The sequence below is a fragment of the Bos grunniens genome, chromosome 28 (genome assembly GCF_055505025.1).
Source record: "Bos grunniens cultivar Pamir isolate PY7600 chromosome 28, Bosgru_T2T1.0, whole genome shotgun sequence".
NCBI classification, from domain to species: domain Eukaryota; kingdom Metazoa; phylum Chordata; class Mammalia; order Artiodactyla; family Bovidae; genus Bos; species Bos grunniens.
Window position 1 is genome coordinate 17,631,739 of NC_141192.1, and position 23,621 is coordinate 17,655,359.

The window sequence follows — 23,621 nt, forward strand, 5'->3', positions numbered from 1 at the left end:
TGACACATGAGGAAGAATACATACAGTCTTTGCAAGAATAGTTTGGAAAAATCACTAAACAAAGTGATGACTATAGTCCTCAGCAAGTTACAATGTCAAACTCTGGGAAAAAGAGAGAATCTGATTTCCAGAATTACCACATTGCAATATTAAAAATGTCTAATTTTCAGTTTGAAGAATTGCATGGCTTATCAATAATTATCAGAATAGGAGGGGGGAAAAAAGAAATAGAAGCCATCCCCAAGGAAATCCAGGCATTGTGCTTACTAGACAAAGACTTTAAATAAGCTATCCTAAATATGCTCAAAGAGCTAAAGGAAACCATAGGCAAGGGGCTGTAGGAAATAGGAAGTATTATGTATTAATAAATAGAGAATATTCATAAAGAATTAAAATTATAAAAAGGAATTGAGTAGGAATTATTGAGCTGAGGGCTTCTCTGATGGTGAAGTGGTTAAGAATCCACCTGCCAGTTCAGGGGCCACAAGTTCAGTCCCTGATCTGGGAAGATCCCACATACCACGGGGCAGCTGAGCCCATGCGTCACAGCTACTGAGCCTGCACACCTAGAGCCTGTGCTCCACAACAGGAGAAGCCACTGCAGTGGAGAGGCCTGCGCACTATAACTAAGAGTAGCCCTGCTTGCTGCAGCTAGAGAAAGCCTGTGCTCAGCAGCAAAGACCCAGTGCAGCCAAATAAATCACAAAATTTTAAAAAGTATTGCACTTTTTAAAAGTAGATAAAATAAAAAACTTACTGAAAGAGTTCAATATAGATTTGAGCAGCTAGATTAAATAATCAGAATCTTGGCGATAGGTCAGTTGATGTCCAGTCTGAGGAGCAGAGCAAGAAGAATGAATACAAATGAATAGAGCCTAAGGTACTTGTGGGACAATAGCAAGTATACCAACATATGCATAATAGGAGTCCCAGAAGGAGAAATTAAGACAATTTCTAGATAGTAAAAGCAGAGGAAGTTTGTTGCTAGTAGACATTCCCTATGAGAAACGCTAACTGGAATCCTTTAGGCTGAAATCAAAGTATATTGAATAGTAACCAAAATCATACAAAGAAAAATTTTTAATGATAAAGACCTGTAAAGGTATATAGGAAAATAGAAAAGTCAGTAGTATAGTTTTTGGGGTTTTAACTCCTATTTTGTTTTCTATATGATTTAAAGGAAATTTGTAAAATAACAATTATAGATATGTTAATGTTGATTCAACGTAGATTATTAATTTAAGATGTTAATTGTAATCCTCAGGTTAACCACTAAGAAAATCACTAAAAAATATACAGAAAAGGCAATGAGGAGTGAATTGAAATAGTACACTAGAAAAAAAAAATCAAACACAAAAGAAGGAAAGATCAGAGAAATGAAGGGATAAAAAAGTTTTACATGACATATAGCATACAAATAACAAGATGGAAGAAGCAAGTCCTTCCATATTAATAATCAGTTTAAATCTAAAACAAACTCACCAGTTAAAAGACAGAGATTGACAGGAGATAAAAAAATATGATCTACCTATATAATGTCCACAGGAAACTCACTTTAGAAAAATGTTGCATGCCTGCTCAGTCCCTCAGTTGTGTCTGACTCTTTGCAACCCATCGACTGTAGCCCACCAGGCTCCTCTGTCCTTGGAATTTTCCAGGCAAGAATCCTGGAGTGGGTTGCCATTTCATACTCCAGGGCAGCTTCCCAACCCAGGTATCGAACATGTGTGTCTTGCATCTCCTGCATTGGCAGGCAGATTCTTTACCAAAGGGCATCATATAAAAAAGCATTTTTATATATAAAAGGGTTAGTTCATCAAGCAGGTATAACAGTGATAAATATATGTGTATACACCCGCCAAATAACAGACTCCAAAATATGTGAGAGAAAGATTGACAGAACTGAAGGGAGAAATCGTTGTACAGTAATGGTTAGAGACTTCATAACCCTGTTTCAGTGGTGAAAAGAACATCTAGACAGAAGGTCATTAAAGAAACAGAGGACTTAACTCTATGAACCAACCAAACCTAATAGACATATATAGAACACTTCACTCAAGAGTATCAGGATACATTTCTTCTCAAGCATACATCAAACATTCTCCAGAATAGACCAGGTAGACCATATGTTAGGATACAAAACAAATCTTAATAAATTAAAAAAAAAAGTCATCAACAAACCAGACACAAAAGGCCACATATCATATATTTGCTTTTTAAAATTTTTATTTTATATTGGCATAGTATTTCATTTGTATAAAATGTCTAGGTAAATCTAGAGATAGAAAGCAGGTTGTCAATTGCCAGCAGCTGGGTTGGGGGAATGAGCGCTGACTGCTTAGTGGGTACAAGGTGTTTTTTGTTTATTTTTGTTTTGGAGTAATGAAAGTATTTGCAATTAGATAGATGTACTAAATGCCACTAAACCAGACAGTTTCCATTGATTGCACTGACTTTTAGATTTTGAATCTTTTGAATTAGTTTTATTTTTTTTTTGTTTTTGTTTTTGAATTAGTTTTACACCTTATTTTGTGACATGTGGAAGGAGAGATTAAAGATGATGTGTATAAGACAGAGAAAAAGGATTGCGAGATATATTCCTGGGTTTTATGATGGCAAAATATTTTGTACTGTCAAATTACTTCTAATACCCAGATGAAACCTAATATGTAGCAGTAACTTTAAATAAAACTGTACTTTGCTTCCAGTGTGACAGGGAAAATGAAGCAACACTTTAGGTAAGTTAGTAAAAATTATCTGGTCATTTAAGGAATTTTTCCCCCTTTGGAAATCATTATATATTCTAATTGCTTACCTACATTTTGGCATTTAACTTTGTAATTTTGTTTTTTAATTATTGAAAGACCTGTTATATGGAAAGAATGGTTACTAAATGTCTCGTATGCCAAGCATATTTCTGACTTTGATAAAAAGTCAAAATAGTGAATAATTGCTTTTCTTTTAAAACAATAATCATGAGGGAAAATTGTAATATATTAAAATGAGATTCAGGAGAAAATTTGGCTTCATTTTTGTTTGCTCATGAACACAAATTTCCACAAATGTTGGTGTAGCAGAAATAAAATATATATTATTCCAGTGTGGGTTGAAACAAAGAAAAGAATGAGGCTGTTTTTTTGTAGTTTGAATTTCTGTCATTAGATGGTTGGACTGTAGCCAGTAGCTCATATTTCAACTTTGTTTTGTCATGGCTTTCACACATACTGTATCCCAGGATACCTAACAGATTTAAACTTGTAAGTTTTAGTTTTAGAATAGTTCAAAAATAATCACAAAGCATACACAGCCCTAAAATTAAACAGATTCTAAGTGAGTAGAGTGCTAATGAATTTCAGTAGCAAGCTGATTAAGAATATTTTTGTACTGAATACCAAGAAAGTTTAGAGTAGCCATAGGTAAGCAGGAAGGATGTTAAAGACTAAAAATATGTAGTGTTTGTTTTTTTGTTTTGTTTTGTTTTTAAATATGTAGTGTTTGACTTGAATATGTCTCATCTCCTTTCTGTGCAGCCTTAATATCATCAGCATCTCTGTATACAATGGATAAGACAGTTGCTTGCTGCTTGTAGTAACCAATTTTGCATAGCTAGCCAATGACTTGGAGAAGCAGCAGCATGGATAGAGTTTTTAAAGTACTTTATAGAAAAACTTGAGCTTTGATCAGAGCAAAGAGGATCTCTGTTTCCTTTCCACTGTGTCCCACTGGCTGATCTATTCATCTTGATCTGATTTTATCTACATGGAAGACAAAAGGGATGTGAAAAGAGAGATCATGCTATGAATTACTTGTTCAGGACTCCATATTCTCCTTAGAATAAGAGTCATGCCCTTAGTGATAATCTTACTAGAGAGCCCTTTTTGATCTTACCTGGGGCACTTTTAGTCTGAGACACATATATATATGTGTCATATATATATGTGTGTATAATTTACCCTCGATTATATTCAGTGATTCTGGGTCAAGTTGGTTATGTAGGAGGATCCTGACCTCACCTCCTCCTATGGACACTCCAAATCTACAACTGTATAAGGAAGAATAAGAAACTCCAAAACTAGATGAGCCACTCCTATACTCCTACACATCAGACAAATGAGAAAAAACCCACACCGAAATGGGTAGAAAAGGCTGAGACACAGTCTCACCCTAAACTCCACTCCTGGCACAGTAACCAGTGGTTGGGAGGGAACTCGCAGAGCTGAGCTTCTAACTGAGGAGTGGGAGGTTTAAATCTCACATCTGGCACCCCAGCTTTTGAGACCTACACCTGCGAGGTAAGCCCCAGAATATCCAGATTTGAAAGCCAATGGGACTTGCATCTGAAAGACCCACAAGGCTATAGTGAACTAAAGAGCAGTTCTTTAAGTGCTCATGCCTGGCTACCCTGCAGGGTCCAGTGCAAAGGTAGTTGAGTGAAAAGTGTCCAGTCTTTCTGTGAAAGAGGCCTATTTGCTTATCTTACAGCACTGGCCTGAGAGTTAGACATCTAATTTAACACATATCTAGGAGCCTACTGAAATATTCTCCAAAGACAGAGGCTTGCACTCTCCCTCTGCCTTGTTCCAGGTCTCCAGTATCTCCTTGAGAAGAGCTTGTGCACATCTAGTGCCCTGTTCTTTGCAGCAGCTGCCCAAGAGACACCCCTTGATCACCTGCCTCTGGTGGGCAGCAGGGTTTATGTCCACAGGTTCCATAGGACTGTAACAAATAAAGAAACCATTCTTAACTGACTACCACCCTCAGGGCACAGCATGGATGTAGCAGACTGAAACACCGCCAGTATTTCTGTGAAACAGGTACCTTTGCTTATCTTGGAACTTTGGCTTGGGGAGAAGGCTTCTGGTTTAATACACATCCAGAGACATGCTGAAATACTTTCTAAAGATTGTAGAGGCCAGTGGGAGCCATCTTTGCATACCTTTTTGCCTTGCTCTAGGTCACTGGTATCTCCCAGAGGGGGATTTGTGTGCATGTCTAGCATCCTGGTTTTGCAGCTGGCACCCAGGACACATCCTTTGATCACCTGCCTCTAGTGGCCCCTGGGGCTTACATTCTCAGGTCCCACAGGACTGTAACAAATGGAGAAACAGTTGTTAACTGGTTAGCCCATTCTAGAGCATAGCACAGATCAGTTCAGTTTAGGTCCGACTCTTTGCAACCTCATGAATTGTAGCATGCCAGGCCTCCCTGTCCATCCGTCTTACTTGGGTTTCTCTTACCTTGGGCGTGGGGTATCTCTTCATGGCTGCTCCAGCAAAACGCAGCCGCTGCTCCTTGTCTTGGACGAGGGGTATCTCCTCACCGCCGCCCTTCCTGATCTTCAACGTGGGATAGCTCCTCTAGGCCCTCCTGCGCCTGCGCAGCCACGGCTCCTTGGACGTGGGGTTGGTCTTCCCGGCCGCCGCCCCTGGCCTCGGGCTTGGGGGCGTGGGATAACTCCTCTCTTTGCCGCCCTTGACCTCGGACGTGGGGTAGCTCCTCTCGGCCGCCGCTATTCGGGCATAGGGTTCTCCCGGCTTCTGCTCCTGACTTCGGACGTGGGGTAGCTCCTCTCGGCCGCACTTAGTGCGCCGGTCCCATAGCACAGATAACCAGCATGAAATACACCCCAATGTTTGTGTAAAGAGGCTTACTAACTTATCTTCATGGCTGTGGCCTGAGGGGAGGCTTCTAATTAAACTTTACACATCTATGGTCTGACTATAAACTTCTTCAGAGACTGGGCAGGCCAGTGGGCATCATTTTTGTGCTCTCCCTGTACCCTGTCCCAGATTGCTGGTATCTCTGAACAGTGTGTATGTCTGACTTTGCAGCTTTTGTGACTGCCACTGGGAGGACACATCCTTAATAGCTTGACTCTGGTGACCAGTGGGGCTTGTGGTAGCAAACGAAGTAGCAATTCTTAATTGTCTATCACGTCTAGGCTTAGTGTCCAGTTGAGTGACTGAACAACAAACAAAAACAAAACAAGCAGCACATATTTAAATGTTTGATGAGGTTTTGGTATACTAATTGGATGTATACAGTGGTGAAACCATCAGCATAATCAAAATAATGAATATATTCATCACCCCCTAGGATGTCTTTGTGCCCATTTGTAATCCTGCCTTCCCACTTTTTCCCTGGCAAGTCCCAGGCAGCCACTGATCTTACCATCTTCCATATCCTTACTGGTTATCTATTCCTGTCTCTGTCAATTATTGAGAGAAGGGAGTTGATCACTTTATTTGTGAATTTGTCTGTATCTTTTCAGTTCCATCAGTTTTTGCTTTAGATGTTTTGAAACTCTCTTACTAGGTACATGCACGCTTAGGATTATTCTGTCTTCCTGGTGAATTGACCCTCTTTCATTATATAATTGACCCTCTTTATCCTTGCTAATATTTCTTTTGCTCTAAAGTCCACATAGGCTGATATTTATGTAGCTACTCTCTTTATTTTAATTCACTTTTCATGATACCTCTTTTTCCATTATGTTACTTTTAACCTACCTATATGATTATATTTAAAATAGGTTTTTTATGGACCACATGTAATTGGATCTTGTTTTTTATCCAATATGACAGTTTCTACCTCTTAATGTATTTAGATGATTTATATTTAATGTAATTTTTGATATGTTTAGATTAAGGTCTACCATTTTATTGTTTGTTTTCCCCTTTTATGTTACTCTTACCTCTTTCCTGCATTCTTTTCAGATTATTTAGAGATTTTTTAAAAAATTTAGTTTACTTATTTATTTTTGGCTGTGCTGAGTCGTCCTTGCTGCACAGGCATTTCTCTAGTTGCAGTAAGCAGGGGCTGCTCTCTAGTTGAGGTGCATGGACTCCTTATTGCAGTGGCCTCCCCCATTGAGGAGCACAGGCTCTAGGGTGCACAGGCTTCAGTAACTGTGGCATGTGGGCTCCACAGTTGCAGTTCCCAGGCTCTAGAGCACAGGCTCAGTAGTTGTGGCATGTGGACTCAGTTGCTCAGCATATGGGAGATCCTCCTGGACCACAGATCGAACCTGTGTCTCCTGCATTTAGGTAGATTCTTCATCACTGAGTCACCAGGGAATCCCTGAAGGTTTTTTCATATTTCGTATTGATTTTGGCAGAGGAATTTAAGTATATTTTGTTCTGTATCTTTAATGGTTGCTACTGGGATTATAATATATCAATACATAGTTAATTTTTCACAGTTTACTAAGAATTTATAGTTTACTGCTTCAAGTGGAGTATTCTCCCCAGTTTATGGTATAGTACCATATGTATTAGGCTTCCCTGGTAGCTCAGCTGGTAAAAGAATCCGCCTGCGATGCAGGAGACCCCAGTTTGATTCCTGGGTTGGGACTCTCTTCCTGGAGAAAGGATAGGCTACCCACACCAATATTCTTGGGCTTCCCTGCTGGCTCAGACAATAAAGAATCCACCTACAATGTGGGAGATCTGGCTTTGATCCCTGGGTTGGGAAGATCCCCTGGAGGGGGGTATGGCAACCCACTCCAGTATTCTTTCCTTGAGAATCCCCACGGACAGAGGAGCCTGGCAGGCTATAGTCATGCAGGAGTTGGACACAACTGAGCAACCAAGCACACATCATATGTAGTACAGCTACATAACTTGAAAACTTTTCCAGATACTGTTTTAAGGTTTTATTTTGACTGCCAAAATAATCTGTTAAATTTATCTGTAATAGGTATTAGGTATTTCTATTGTTCTTTATTTATTCCTTAAGTTCCATATTTTCTTCTGGTATCACTTTCTTCACACTTGAAGGATAACATTTTTAAAGCAGTTCTGCTGGTGATGAATTCTCTTGGTTTTCCTTCATTTGAGAACATTTTTATTTTGTCTTCCTTTTTTTTTAAGGTAGTTTTTTTTTTTCAAATATTTATTTATTTATTTATGACTGTGCTGGGTCTTTGTTGCTGCCCACAGTCTTTCTCTAGTTGTGGGCAAGCAGGCTCAGGAATTGTTATGCATGGGCTCAGTTGCCCCCAGGCATATAAGATCTTCCTGGACCAGGGATTGAACCTATGTCCTTTGCATTATTGCAAGGCAGGTTTTTAATCACTGGATCACCAGGGAAGCCCTGTCTTCATTCTTGAAAAATATTTTCACTAAATAAAGAAATCTGGGTTGAAACTCTTTTCTTTTAGCACTTTTACAATTTCAGCGAAAGTTTCTCTCTTGTATCTGATGAACTTGAACTATACTTTGTTGATTTACATAAGCTGAAAATACAATCATTTATATAAAAATTTAGGATACTTTTCTGCATCCATTTTTTAGGATAAATTCTAGTATTAAACTGAAAAATGAGTCTCTAAATATTGAAGGATAGCTGGGACTTCTTATGTAAAATTATATAGTTTCCATTTACTTAAGCTCTAATTTTTAGATTTTATTTATGTGATTATATCAAAATTATATATGTGATTCAGTTTCATTTATGTCTTTTGACAAAATGAGTAGCTATCATCTTTAAAACAAACCTGTTAAATGTTCACTCAAGAGCTTCAACTGAGACTATTCTTACATGCACATTTACATTATTTTTAGTGTGGATTCAAGATGGGCAACTGTCATAATTTAAAAAGATTGTTAGACTTAAAATCCAAAACAATCATTTAATCCTTTTGAGGGTCGTCTTTCTCATGAATGAAAAGGAGGAGATAGTGTTCAGGTCACTCTGTTAACATTAAATGATTGTGGGAGTTATTTGAAGGGAAGTTTGAGATCCATAGAAAACACCCTAGGCATAGCAGCATAACATCCAGTGTTTCTAAGTTAAGACCCAAAGAATGAGGGTGGAGAAATGGAAGGGGAGTCATCTGATTACATTTTCAAATTATACATGCTATGTTTTCACCTTTCAGCATACTCTCCCTTCCCCACTATAATTGAGGCTATTAGAATTTTAAGAGAAGTAGGGAGTAAGGACAGAATGAAGTAGTCCATCCACATTTCCCATACTTCACCCCCCAACCATGTTAAGAACTGATCTAATCCAACCATCTCCTTCTTTTGACAAGTAAAGAAATCTAAATATAACAGGATGAACCAATCATGTATTTCAACTAAGTACTTATGTCTAATACAGACATAAAATATTGCTTTTAAATGACAGGAATTCTCAGTACATGCCAGGCTGTCCACACATGCCCCATTCTTTTTTTGGATAGATGCCCATGGTAAAATATGTTCCCAACTATAGTAAAGAGCATTCAGTGAAAAACATAAATCCGTTTAAGTTAACTTTTGAATTCTTTTGGATATTATGGTAATAACTTGAAATGTAGCTAGTCTAAATTGAGATGTGCTATAATTGTAAAATACACACTGGATTTTAAAAACTCAGTATATATGTAATGCAAAATATCTCAATAAGTTTTGTATTGATTATATGTTGAAATCATGCTATTTTGGATATATTCAGTTAAGTTAAATATATTATTAAAATTAATTTTACCTGTTTCTATTTACTTTCTTAAAGGCAGTTGTTAGGAAATATTATATTATGCATGTAGCTCACATGTATTTGTGTTGAACAGTGATGCTCTAATTAGTAAGCATATATTTCCCTTACTTATGAGATATGTGATCCTAGACTGATTCTCATTCCTTTGTAAAGGACTAGGAAGGGCCTTTTTTTTTTCTGGGAACTCTGAGGATTTTCCTGTTCTTGGTTTTCTGAGATTTCATAAGCATACACTGAATTACAAGTAAGTTTTGTTCATTTTACTTAAATGAGAAATTTTCTGCTAATATTTTCTGAATTATTTCATCTGTATTTCTGAATGAGAAAAGATCTTGCATGACAGAAGACCTTGTATTGAGTCTCTGTTTTTCTATAATTCACTCTTCTGTTTTCTCTTTTCCATTCTGTTGTTTTTTTGGCAGTGGTCCAGGGAGATAACTTTTCGTAATTTCTTGACAGTATATTAAGAAATATGGGGAAATGGGTAATCACAGTTTTGTTGTTGTTCAGTCGCTAAGTTGTGTCGACTCTTGTAACCCCATAGAATGCGGCATCACAGTCTTCCCTGTTCTTCACCATCACCTAGAGTTTGCTTATATTCATGTCCATTGAGTCAGTGCTGCCATCCAACCATATCATCCTCTGTATTCCCCTGTTCTCCTCCTGCCTTCAATCTCTCCCAGCATCAAGGTCTTTTCCAATGAGTCAGCTCTTTGCATCAGATGGACAAAGTATTGGAGCTTCAGCTTCAGTATCAGTCCTTCCAATGAATATTCAGAACTGATTTCCTTTAGGATTGACTGACTTGATCTCCTTGCAGTCCAAGGGACTCTCAAGAGACTTTTCTAACACCACAATTCGAAAGCATCAATTCTTTGGTGTTCAGCCTTCTTTATGGTCCAACTCTCACATCCAACATGACTATTGGAAAAACCATAGCTTTGACTAGACAGACCTTTGACGGCAAAGTAATGTCTCTTCTTTTTAATACACTGTCTAGGTTTGTCATAGCTTTTCTTCCAAGGAGCAAGCATCTTTTAATTTCATGGCTGCAGTCACCATTCTCAGTGATTTTGGAGCCCAAGAAAATAAAGTCTGTCACTGTTTCCGTTGTATCCTCATCTATTTGCCATGAAGTGATGGGACCAGAGGCCATGATCTTAGGTTTTTGAATGTTGACTTTTAAGCCAGCTTTTTAACTTTCCTCTTTCACCTTCATCAAGAGACTCTAGTTCCTCTTTGCTTTCTGCCACAAGAGTGGTGTCATCTGCATATCTGAGGTTATTGATATTTCTCCCAGCAATCTTGATTCCAGCTTGTGCTTCATTCCCCCCAACCATTTTGCATGATGGTCTGTTCTCTGCATATAAGTTAAATACTCAGGGTAACAATATACAGCCTTGATGTACTCCTTTCCCAGTTTTGAATCAGTCCGTTGTTCCATGTCCTGTTCTAACTGTTGCTTCTTGTGCTGCATACAGGTTTCTCAGGAGGCGGGTAAGGTGGTGTGGTATTCCCATTTCTTGAAGAATTTTCTTCAGGTTGTTGTGAGCCACACAGTCAAAGGCTTTAGCATAGTTGACAAAGCAGAAGTAGATGTTTTTCTGAATTCTCTTGCTTTTTTGATGATCCAATGGATGTTGGCAATTTGATCTCTGATTCCTCTGCCTTTTCTAAATCCAGCTTGTACATCTAGAAGTTCTCAGTTCACATACTGTTGAAGCCTAGCTTGAAGGATTTTGAGCATGACCTTGCTAACATGTGAAATGAATGCAGTTGTGTGGTAGTTTGAATATATTCTTTGGCATTGCCTTTTTTTGGAATTAGAATGAAAATTGATCTTTTCCAGTCCTGTGGTCACTGCTGAGTTTCCAAATTTGCTGGAATATTGAGTGCAGCACTTTTAACAGCATCGTCTTTTAGGCTTTGAAATAGTTCAGCTGGAATTCCGTTATCTCCACTAGCTTTGTTCATAGTGATGCTATTGAGGCCCACTTGACTTCGCACTCCAGGATGTCTGGCTCTAGGTGAGTGATCACACCATTGTGGTTATCTGAGTCATTAAGATCTTTTTTGTATGGTTCTTCTGTCTATTCTTGCCACCTCTTCTTAATTTTTTTGGCTTCTGTTAGGTTCATACTGTTTCTGTCCTTTATTGTGCCCATTTCTTCATGAAATGTTCCCTTGGTATCTCTAATTTTCTTGAAGAGATCTCTGTTCTTTCCCATTCTATTGTTTCCCTCTATTTCTTTGCACTGTTCACTTAGGAAAGCTTTCTTATCTCTCCTTGCTAGTTTTAATTGTCTACAACTCTTTCTTGTTCTCTATTTTTTTTATCATAGAAGCATGTTCTGCCTTTATAACTGATATTTTCTTGAGTACACGTGAAGTTTCAAATTAGATTTGTTTTTAATTTTTTTTTTTTTTTGACTTATCTTCTTTTGCAGTCAGTGGTTCATTTTATTCTGGACAGACTTCTAGAAGGTGAAGCACATTTTAGATTAGCATGTGTAACCAAATGTGTAGAAGCAGAAATGCAAAAAGCTTCCTTTGAGACAGTGATATTCCCATCATTGTATTACTGTGAGCATAATGAAATAAGGGCCTGAACTGGCATGAAGAAAGTGAGAACTGAAAGAAAACAACTGAGTAATTATGCAAGAAAAATAAGTATAATTGGGAACTGATTTCTCCACTCTAAAAATTCCCACAGCATCCTCTTACTGAACTCATTGTATATCCCCTTGCAACATTATTGCATATGTCTTTCTTACAAAACTGTGACTCTTCAAGGCAAGAGCCGTATCTTACACATTCAGTTTTGTGTTTTTTTTTAAGTATTTAGTGATCAAGCACTACTCCAAATACTGGGATAAAACAATCATCAAAAACAGAAAATACCAGCCCTCAAGAACACTGAATATATTTCCTTTTATCTTTCATGGTGCTTAGTATTTCACAATGCTAGGAATTCCCAAGGCTAAATTTATTATTTAGCCCACCTTTAAAAGGTCATATTAAGATGGCTGATTTGAATTTGTTAGGTGTGTTGCAAAATGTCTCCTGGTATTAAACTCATATCTCTTTATACATTTTTATACAAAAAATGATTATGCTTTCAGATAAAACTAATATCCCCTCACCTTATTTAGAGGTAATATATCATTTTGATGTAATGAAAAAGTATCATCCTGGGAAGAGTCCAGGGTTCTAGTTTGGCTTTACTGTTGAATAGGTTTGCACATGACTAGGTCTGTAAATGGACCCTTTTTATCTCTTAAGAGTTTCATATTCTCTTATATAAAATAAAGGATTGGTATTTTTTAGTACCAACACTTTAAGTCTGAAAGTGGGACAGAATTTTCATTTCTGTTCAAATAATGTTGTAGCTAAACCATCTCAATGGGATTGGAAACAGAACTGAGAGCTAGCATTTCACGTATTTCACCGGAGTTATAATCAGTGACTAAGCATTATTTCTTTCTGTTTTACAGACTTGGGTCTGGATCAATATACAATAAAACGCTTTGATGGAAAGGTGAGTGAACTACGACACAACATGTATATCCTGTTGTTTATTAAAGTTCCTCTAAAGTTATTTGTGAGAAATTTCTGAATACCTGTTTATCTTATTGAAAAAGCTTGGTGCTTACATTGGGAGGCCTTGTAAGTGCCTTCAAATGGTTCTACAGAAAAAATCAAGCAGAAGGTTCTTCTGTGTTTTTGCATATAAAGTAATACTGTTGGGTTGTCTGCTGTGTATAATGAGGGCTAATTGAGTGTGTTTTGACATTTGAATTTTAATTTAGAAGCCATTATAAAGGTTAACAACTCCCCAGTATTATATTTATATTTCTTATAAAAACACCTATCTGATTTGACTTTCCTTAGACTTTGATAGTATGTAGTCATAACCCTAACAAGAAAATTGCAGAAGTCCTTACTAGTAGTTTTAAAACAGTTATGAAGAGCACCCCAATATGCATATAAAGTTTGCATTATACTTACTTTTAATTTATTTTATGCCTGAGTAAATCATGTAATAAATCATTAAGTATAGGAAATGAAACTTTCAATTTTATTATCTCAAAACAGTCAGTTAAACATGTTTTTCCCTTTCAGGCTGAATTCTCCAAAAAGAAAAAGAAAATATTACACAGAGTCAGAGAGAAAAGTAAAAGTTCTATTTTCAAGAGGAGGAAGAAAGCACAGCAGGAAAAAGATCGAGCCAGGGATGGCTTTACAAAGCTTAACAAGAAGGAAGTCAGAAGGAAAATCATGAAGTGGCTGAAAAAGGCAGGATTACAAACTAGGCTCTAGACAGGTAGAAGTCAGGGTTAATAGAAGCTGATGTTGCAGAAATGTGTCAATCCTGCATCCTTATATAAAATACATGTATTGGTAAGGTGAAGATATAAGTGCTCAGATTCTTGCACAAGTGGAAAGAATTAGTGGCTGCTTTAAAAGCTGAGAGATCTGAGAGATCTTGGAAGCCAAGGCTTCCAGCCTAAAATTTACTTTTTCTATTCAGGTGGCACAATGCCTCCATCTGTGGTTATCCTCTTTTTAAAATTACATGTTCTAAAAGAAAGAATGATTAAAAAAAGAAAGGGCATTTAGATGCTAGGAGACCCAGATTCAGAGTTCTAGCTTTGCTTTGGGACAACCCCATCTTCTCTCTGATCCTTGGTGTCTCTACTATCCATATAAAGGGTTGCTGCAGACACTGGTGCCAGGGTCTGATTTCAAGTCTCTGGCAGGTTAGGCCCCTATCTTATCTATCTTTATGTCACTCAGAGTCCAGAGTATGCTTGGCACATAGGAAGGAGGTAACCAATAAAATGTTTGACTGACCTGAGAAAAAAATCAACTAGTCAATTGCATATTCCTTGGAGGTATGACTCATGATGTCACTAATATCTTACAACAAAATCAGTTTTGTAGATCACTTGTTTTTTTTTTTTTTTTTTTGGCTACTGAAGGAATCCAGAGTAACATGAGAATTCAGTCCTTTTTTGTAAACCCCAAAATATGTAAAGTTGGATATATGTGCAAGTTGAACAGCAACTTTACATGTTAAAAGGGGAATTTCCATTCCTAGAGAACTCCCAAATATAGAAGCCCTAATAGTAACTCATGTTTTATATGTGCTCTTTACTTTTTCCTGTTTTGGCCAGTGCTTGTCAACTTGATGCTAGAAATTTGCAACTTTTGGATTGATTGATGAGCTCTACTTTTGTTTCAATTGATTTAAATCTTTGACCTCTACATTTCTTATCATTTGTGTTGTTTGCATTTTTTTTCAATTTCCACTCATCTTTATAAAATAGCAAGAGTAAAATGCAATAAAAATATAAAGTATTTGAGTTTCCTGAGCCATACAGCAGATTCATGTTGAGGTTTGACAGAAAACAGCAAAATTCTATAAAGCAATTATCCTTCAATAAAAGGCAAATAAATTTAAAAAATAATTTAAAGTATTTGTGTGCTCCTCTTGCTATGGAGACAAAAATGGCAGTGCTTCTATGTTTGGAAGGCACTCTTAACAGATTATAGTTGCAAATGTTTATGCACTGAAGCGCAAAATCTGAAATCAGAGTAGGAAAGGCAAGATTTAAGGATATCAGTGTTCTAATGTTTGAAAGTTTGATTTATATGAAAGTCAGGCATATAAAAGTTGACTTCATCCAGGGGAACAGATTCTGAAAGAAAATAAAAGAATGGGACGCTTACATAAGGAGATATAAAATTGAGCCAGTGACCCTGAGCCAGCTAGCCTGTTCCCCAGAAAAAGTGCACAAATTCCCCTTTCATCCACATAATGATGTGCATGTTTAATTCCTTTGCTAGTTTCTTCATTTAAGTCCTATATTCTATCAAATATATTATTAAGGTTTTATTTTAAGGAGTGAAGGTTATGCTTTGTAAATGGGATACTTTAACTTAGTTCATGTCTAGTTTATGTCTTTATGAATTGTCTTTGTTTCATGAAGTCTAAGAAAGTAGTTTCTATACTGTTTTTAAATCTTAAATAATTAAGAGTGCAAGTTCATTCAGTGCTTAATTAACTTAGTAGTTTTTTCAGGGATTTTTGCAGTGTATCAAGTTTTTTTCTCAATAATTTTAAGAATCAATGCTTATTCTGTTGTAGCCACGCATTCTGGGAAACAAACTCACTCAGAAGGACAATGCAGATAGTGGAGTGCAGTTTATTATACCGGTGGGCCCAAGGCAGAGTCTCCTCTTAGCCAAGGACCCTGACCAGTTTTTCTGAAAACCTTATATACCCTAAGTGTACATGCCCAAACCCACCTCCCCAAATTCCCTGAAACTAGTGTGAACAAAGGAAAAGAAAGATACGATCAAAGTTAATCCCTGATTCATATGCCTTAAGCCTAGGTAGTTAACAGTGGACAATTATCAATAGGCCTGTGGTCATCCCCCAATAAGCATAATAGAATGTATGATTCTATTCGGTTACACAGATAATTAGGGTATTCTTTTAGGCAACAGAGAGTCTAGGTATGAGCACTAGGGCCCTTCCATCCAGGGGACCTGGTTTTCCAGTTGGTATGTTGTATCCATAGGTACTGGGCATATAGCTCAAGGTCCACAGTCCGGCCCAAGATGGAGTCCAGCTTTCAAGATGGAGCCTGTTCTGTTTCCTCCTTCAATTCAAGTGTTGATCTTAATTCTTTTCCTTTGGATCTTCATGACTCTTGTTATCCCAATCAGAAAATCTCAGTTGCTGAGTAGCAGTTTCCAGAGTACATAACTCCTAAAATAATTTCCTGTTGAAAAAACAGATGTATGTGGTAATTATAGTAAATTTCATGCATGATGGTTAGAAACTTAGTAGTCATTACTACTAAGAAAACACTTGCGTTTCCTTTCAAACTTACTTTGATTTTTAAACAGATAATTTTCTTTCTCCCTCTCTCCTTTTTTTAACTTGAAAAGATGAACTAGTTATAAATTACTTAGAGAAATATTTGTTCTCATCCTCTTTATTTCTCCGTTGTTTTAACATTCAGCACACCATTTAATTAAGTCTATCATTTGACCACTAAGAAATTGTCTTATTTTATTGCCTTCATGTTGACAAAACACTAAAGTGACAAAAACACTTTAGTGTTTTTGGTCAATAAGAGCAAGAAGAAATGTAGAAGTAGTATCATTTTCCTGAAGTGTTTTCTCATTTGTACTTGAATTTCATACAAACTCCAGCAAAGTAGGAAAGAATGGCCCAATGATATTGACAAATAATTGCAGTTACTCCTTACTTCTCATCTTTTTTTCTTTTTGACTAGAGAATTTTCAAGAAGTAAATGAAACTGCTGTTTCAACTGATAGTTTGTGAAATTGAATTTGATTAAGCAGCTTTTGAATTTGAGGGGGAAGATCTTTTTCCAGAGCTCATCACTACCTTATGTTAATGTATGCTAAGGATGCTTAGCATACCCTTACTCTAAGGATGCTTAGCAATTTCCTTTGTAGAAAAGTCATGCAATACATTATTATTGAAACTTGCAGCATTTATGCATTTCAAAACTATCTGCTAACACAGGCCTTGTAGAAACTACAGTCAGTGGCCTTTTGTTTTAAAAATATATTTTGTAGGGACTTCCCTGGTGGTGCAGTGGAAAAGAATCCACCTGCCAGTTCAGGGGACACAGGTTCAATCCCTGATCCGGGAGGATCCCATGTGCCTCGGAGCAACTAGGAGAGTGCTCCACAATAAGACAAGCCGCCACAACAAGAGGCAGGTGCACCACAACCGGAGAGCAGCCCTGTTCACTGCAGTTAGGGAAAGCCTGCACAAAGCGACCAACACCCAGCACAGCAACAACAAAAAAAGAATAAATAATTTTTAAAAAGAATATATTTTGTAGGTAAATGATATTTTTAAAAATATTCAGACTAGTTTAAAAACCTCAACACTTAAAGAGTTCAGATTTTCTATTTGAGGATATTTGAAAATCATTATAATTAGAGTGTTGGCACTAGTATACAGATGGTAACACAGAATATGGTCTGGCTTTTCTTTTAGTGTAATATATCATAGATTTTAAAAAAAAAAATGCATTCTTTCCCCACAGTCTCGTGTACATTCTCGTTATGATTGGTTAATGCCATTATTTCATGAATTATTTCTTTAATGAAAGCTGTACTTTTTCCTGAGTTTAACTTTTTATCATCTAATAATTGGTCTGTAAGACAAAGCACCCTTCTAAATAGAGCCTTTATTTTACATAGTTGTCAAATATTTGTTCATGTAATTGCTGTCCTGAAACCTTTCATTTTCCTGTTTCTCTTCCTTCTCCTTTTTTCCTTAACATTCCACCAGTTAGAAATTATGTTTTATATTTTCTGTTCTTATTGTCTGTAATAGACAATTTTCTCTATCTCAAACCCTACCATGAGGTTTTTTTTTTTTCAAGTTATGGTAGAAAACTGCATCATCTAGGTAAAATTGTTTCTTCAAAGAATACCAGTATTCCAGAGCCTTGAAGTAGTCAAAGTTCATGCTGTCTTTGAAGTAGTTAATACTCTATTTTTAAGTAATGATGAATTGCCCATTGAAACTAGTTGTCCATTATTATCATTCCAAAACATTTTTTTTTTGAAAATAGATTTTTTATTCTTTCCTTTATATCAAGTTCCCTTTTCCCCTAACCTCTCCCTGAACTTTTCAAAAATCATGCCTCTGGAATGAGTCTTTTCATTATTTGTAATTTCAGTCCCCTTAGAATCTCTCCTAATTTGGAGAAAGAATTAACATGTGTTTTATTTCCATCTCCTTTATGATGCTGTCAAGAATATTTGTTTACATGGAAAAGGTATACATTTTAAATCAAATTGAAACATTGTCCACATTGAGGTGAAAGAGAGGAAAGTACAGTCAAAGTCTAGAAAAGAAAATACAGATTATAGTGTTTATAATAAAAAGATGATATGCAAGAATAAAAAAGATAGAGCTATAGTTAGAAGTCAAAGCTTTAATATAACCAAATGCTTTTAATTACTCACTTAGGTAAAAGTTGTTTTTAAAAATATTGGTGAAGTTTAAAATTCCATTCCTTTTAGGGAGAAGTCTTGTTTCCCCAAGTGGAGTATGGGCACATTTTTTTTCCTGTACTGTAATGGTCTGAATGCTGTGAGTTGTGATTATTCATATCACAGATAAAATATGAGTCTGCCAATAAGGTCAAGTATAGTATTACTCCTTGATGCATATAGTAAGTTATGTAAGAGATTTCCTGTCTTTTAAGAGTAAATTGTATTGCAGATCAAAGATGTTAGTTAGCAGGGGGACTGAAGTTCTTATGGTATAGAATTTGGTGGTCCCCTGGAGAAGGAAGTGGCAAACAACTTCAGTATTGTCTTGAGAACCCCATGAACAGTATGAAAAGGCAATAAGATAGGACACAAAGATGAACTCCCCAGGTCGGTAGGTGCCCAATATGCTACTGAAGATCAGTGGAGAAATAACTCCCGAAAGAATGAAGAGATGTAGACAAAGCAAAAACAACACCCACTTGTGGATGGGACTGGTGATGGAGGTAAACTGCAATGCTGTAAAGATCAGTGTTGCATGGGAACCTGGCATGTCAGGTCCATGAAGCAAGGCAAATTGGAAGTGGTCAAACAGGAGGTGGCAAGAGTAAACATCGATATTTTAGGAATCAGTGAAGTATAATGGACTGGAATGGGTGAATTTAATTCAGATGACCATTATATCTACTACTGTGGGCAAGATCCTTTAGAAGAAATGGAGTAGCCATCATAATCAATAAAAGACTCTGAAATGCAGTTCTTGGATGCAATCTCAAAAGCGACAGAATGATCTCTGTTTGTTTCCAAGGCAAACCATTCATTGTCACAGTAATCCAAGTCTACACCTCAGCCAGTAATGCTGAAAAAGTTGAATGTTTCTATGAAGACCTACAAGACCTTCTAGAACTAAACCCAAAAAAGATGTCCTTTTCATTATAGGGGATTGGAATGCAAAAGTAGGAAGTCAAGAGATACCTGGAGTATCAGGCAAATTTGGCCTTGGAGTACAAAACGAAGCAGGGCAAAGGCTAACAAGAGTTTTGCCAAGAGAATGCACTGGTCATAGCAAACACCCTCTTCCAACAACACAAGGGAAGACTCTATGGTCAATACTGAAATTAGATTGATTATATTCTTTGCAGCCAAAGATGGAGAAGCTCTCTAGAGTCAGCAAAAATAAGACCGGGAGCTGACTGTGGCTCAGATCATGACCTCCTTATTGCCAAATTCAGGCTTAAATTGAAGAAAGTAGGGAAAACCACCAGACCATTCATGTATGCCCTAAATCAAATCCCTTATGATTGTACAGTGGAAGTAAGAAACAGATTCAAGGGATTAGATCTGATAGAGTGCCTGAAGAACTGTGGAAAGTAGTTTGTAACATTGTATGGGAGGCAGTGATCAAGACCACCGCCAAGAAAAAGAAATCCAAAAAGGCAAAATGGTTGTCTGAGTAGGCCTTACATATACCTATGAAAAGAAGAGAAGCGAAAGGCAAAGGAGAAAAGGAAAGATCTACTCATTTGAATGCAGAGTTCCAAAGAACAGCAAGGAGAGATAAGAAAGCCTTCCTTAGTGATCAATGTGAAGAAATAGAGGAAAACAATAGAATGGGAAAGACTAGAGATCTCTTCAAGAAAATTAGAGATACCAAGGGAACATTTCATGAAAAAAGATGGGCACAATAAAGGATGGAAATGGTATGGACCTAACAGAAGCTGAAGATATTATGAAGAGATGGCAAGAATACACAGAAGAACTATACAGAAAAGATCTTCATGACCCTGATAACCACGATGGTGTGATCACTGACCTAGAGCCAGACATCCTGGAATGTGAAGTCAAGTGGGCCTTAGGAAGCATCACTATGAACAGAGCTAGTGGAAGTGATGGAATTCCAGTTGAGCTATTTCAAATCCTAAAAGATGATGCTGTGAAAGTGCTGCACTCAATATGCCAGCAATTTTGGAAAACTCAACAGTGGCCACAGGACTGAAAGAGGTCAGTTTTCATTCCAGTCCCAAAGAAGGGCAATGCCAAAGAATGTTCCAACTACCACACAATTGCATCATCTCGCACACTAGCAAAGTAATGCTCAAAGTTCTCCAAGCCAGGTTTCAATAGTATGTGAACTGTGAACTTCCAGATGTTCAAGCTGGTTTTAGAAAAGGCAGAGGAACCAGAGATCAAATTGCCAACATCCGTTGGATCATCAGAAAAGCAAGCGAGTTCCAGAAAAACATCTTACTTCAGCATATAAAAAGCAGAGACATTACTTTGCCAACAAAGGTCCTTCTAGTCAAAGCTATAGTTTTTCCAGTAGTCATGTATGGATTTGAGATTTGGACTATAAAGAAAGCTGAGTGCCGAATAATTGATGCTTTTGAAATGTGGTGTTGGAGAACACTTTTTGAAAGTCCCTTTGACTGCAAGGAGATCCAGTCCATCCTAAAGGAAACCAGTCCATCCTAAAGGAAATCAGTCCTAAATATTCATTGAAAAGACTGATGCTGAAGCTGAAACTCCAATACTTTGTCCACCTGATGCAAAGAACTGACTTATTTGAAAAGACCCTCATGCTGGAAAAGATTGAAGGCAGGAGGAGAAGGGGATGACAGAAAATGAGATGGCTGGATGGCATCATTGGCTCAATGGACATAAGTTTGAGTAAACTCTGGGAGTTGGCAATAGACAGAGAGGCCTGTCGTGCTGCAGTCCTTGGGGTTGCAAAGAGTCGGACACGGCTGAGTGACTGAACTGAACTGAATCTGCTTCATTGACTATGCCAAAGCCCTTGTCTGTGCGGCTTATGATAAACTGTGGAAAATTCTGAAAGAGGTGGGAATACAATATCACCTGACCAGCCTCCTGAGAAATCTTTATGCAGATCAAGAAGCAACAGTTAAAAAAAAAAAAAAAGAAGAAGAAGCAACAGTTAAAACTGGATATGGAACAACAGACTGGTTTCAAATCGGGAAAGGAGTACGTCAAGGCTGCATATTGTCACCCTACTTATTTAACTTATATGCAGAGTATATCATACAAAACGGTGGGGTGGATGAAAAACAAGGTGGAATCAAGATTTCTGGGAGAAATATCAATAATCTCAGATATGCAGATGACACCACCTTTATGGCAGAAAGCAAAGAAGAACTAAAGAACCTCTTGATGAAAGTGAAAGAGGAGAGTGAAAAAGTTGGCTTAAAGCTCAACATTCAGAAAACTAAGATCATGGCATCCAGTCCTATCACTTCGTGGCAAATAGATGGGGAAACAATGGAAACAGTGAGAGACTATTTTTTGGGCTCCCCAGTCACTTCAGATGGTGACTGCAGCCATGTGGTGTTGGAGAAGACTCTTGAGAGTCCCTTGGACTGCAAGGAGATCCAACCAGTCCATTCTAAAGGAGATCAGTCCTGGGTGTTCGTTGGAAGGACTGATGCTGAAGCTGAAACTCCAATACTTTGGCCACCTCATGCAAAGAGTTGACTCATTGGAAAAGCCCCGGATGCTGGGAGGGTTTGGGGGCAGGAGGAGAAGGGGACGACAGAGGATGAGATGGCTGGATGGCATCACTGACTCAATGGACATGAGTTTGAGTGAACTCTGGGAATTGGTGATGGGCAGGGATGCCTGGCATCCTGTGATTCATGGGGTCACAAAGAGTTGGACACGACTGAGCAACTGAACTGAACTGAAGAATTTGGTGACTCTTCATATTTATTTGAATTACTTTAATTTTGCTCAAGTTTTAATAGCAGGATTGATTTTCTTATGATTTCTACTTTGTTAATTAGATACTTCCTCCTCTCCTTTCTTTTGCTTTTCACAGACTCAAAACCAGTCAGTTCTAAATTCCTGGTGAATTGGTATATTTATTCAGGTCTTTCTATAGATAAATAGGGCTTCCCAGTTCGGGTCAATGCAGGAGACATAATGAGATGGCGGTTCAGTCCCTGGGTTGCAAAGATTCCCTGGAGAAGGCCGTGGCAACCCACTCTAGTATTCTTGCCTGGAGAATCTCATGGACAGAGAAGCCTGGCAGGGTATAGTCCATCGGATCACAAAGAGTTGGACACAATTGAAGTAACTTAGCACACATGCATTGATAAATAAGAATATATAGACAATTTTATTGTTTCTGCTTCATATTTTTTTTTGATCCTTGTTTGTATTTGTCCTAAAAATTGTAAGACATTCGAAGAGGATACATAAAGTATTTCAATTATTTGAAGCCTGAAGTTCTCCACAAATATATCATAATTACATATTATTTTAGGGATGATAATTTAGCCCTTTAAAAAAAAACTCCATTGACACATTCATTCTTTGGTTGTCAGTGGTTTGTTTTTTAGTTGAAAGTAAAATTTCTAAATGAAAAATGCTTGATTCTATTTGTCTCTTGAGGGAGCTATTACTGTCAGTACTACTACTAATATGAAAAAGAACAACAGTTGAAGTTTTTGAGTATTTATTATCTACCAAGCACTGTTCCAAGTGTTTATACATAATAATTCTAATGCACACAACCACTCTTTCAGATAGCTTGCTGTTTTTATCATTTTACAAATAAGATACTAAAATACATAAAAGTTAAGTAGCTTAGCCTTTTTTTTTAACCTGAGATCATACAGTTGGTAATTGGTGGAGCCAAGAGTCCGAATTGGAACTCTGGCTCCTGCATCCACTGTCTTAAGCACTATGCTATTATCTTTCTCCTTTCATGTATCTAAGCTGTTTGTCTATATGATCTAGTTGTAAATAGAAACTTCTCTTGTTAAATATTTCTTATAGTTTATTAACAATGTTATTTGTGCAAAAAAGAACTTGGTGTTTTCACTTTGTTGAAGAGTGTTAATTTTTTCTTCTTGGATTAAAAGCCTATGTTAACCTGAAAAACCACAGTGTTTAATTTTAAAGAAAGAAAACAAGAGAGACACAAATTTCAATACCTGAATTTAGAAGAATTTCAACTTCACTGTCATTTCCTCCATTGTTTTCTCAAATGCCATGAATATCAATTGGCATTTTGAAAAATGCTGTGTCTTTTTTTTCCTTTTTCTTTTTTAATCGAAACCATC

At 37.2% G+C, this 23,621-nt stretch overlaps 1 protein-coding gene across 2 annotated transcripts in view; it reads left to right on the forward strand.

The window, feature by feature from the left end:
* Positions 1-23,621, forward strand: part of MICU1 (mitochondrial calcium uptake 1) — a 227,770-nt gene that overhangs the window by 53,517 nt on the left and 150,632 nt on the right. Inside the window, exons 5-6 of one of the 2 annotated variants that reach the window (XM_086382117.1) lie at positions 12,978-13,021; positions 13,606-13,779. In XM_086382117.1, coding sequence (XP_086238243.1) covers positions 12,978-13,021; positions 13,606-13,779 — 218 coding nt within the window. The remainder of the gene's footprint in view (positions 1-12,977; positions 13,022-13,605; positions 13,780-23,621) is intronic. The other variant, XM_086382116.1, reaches the window with a different exon arrangement.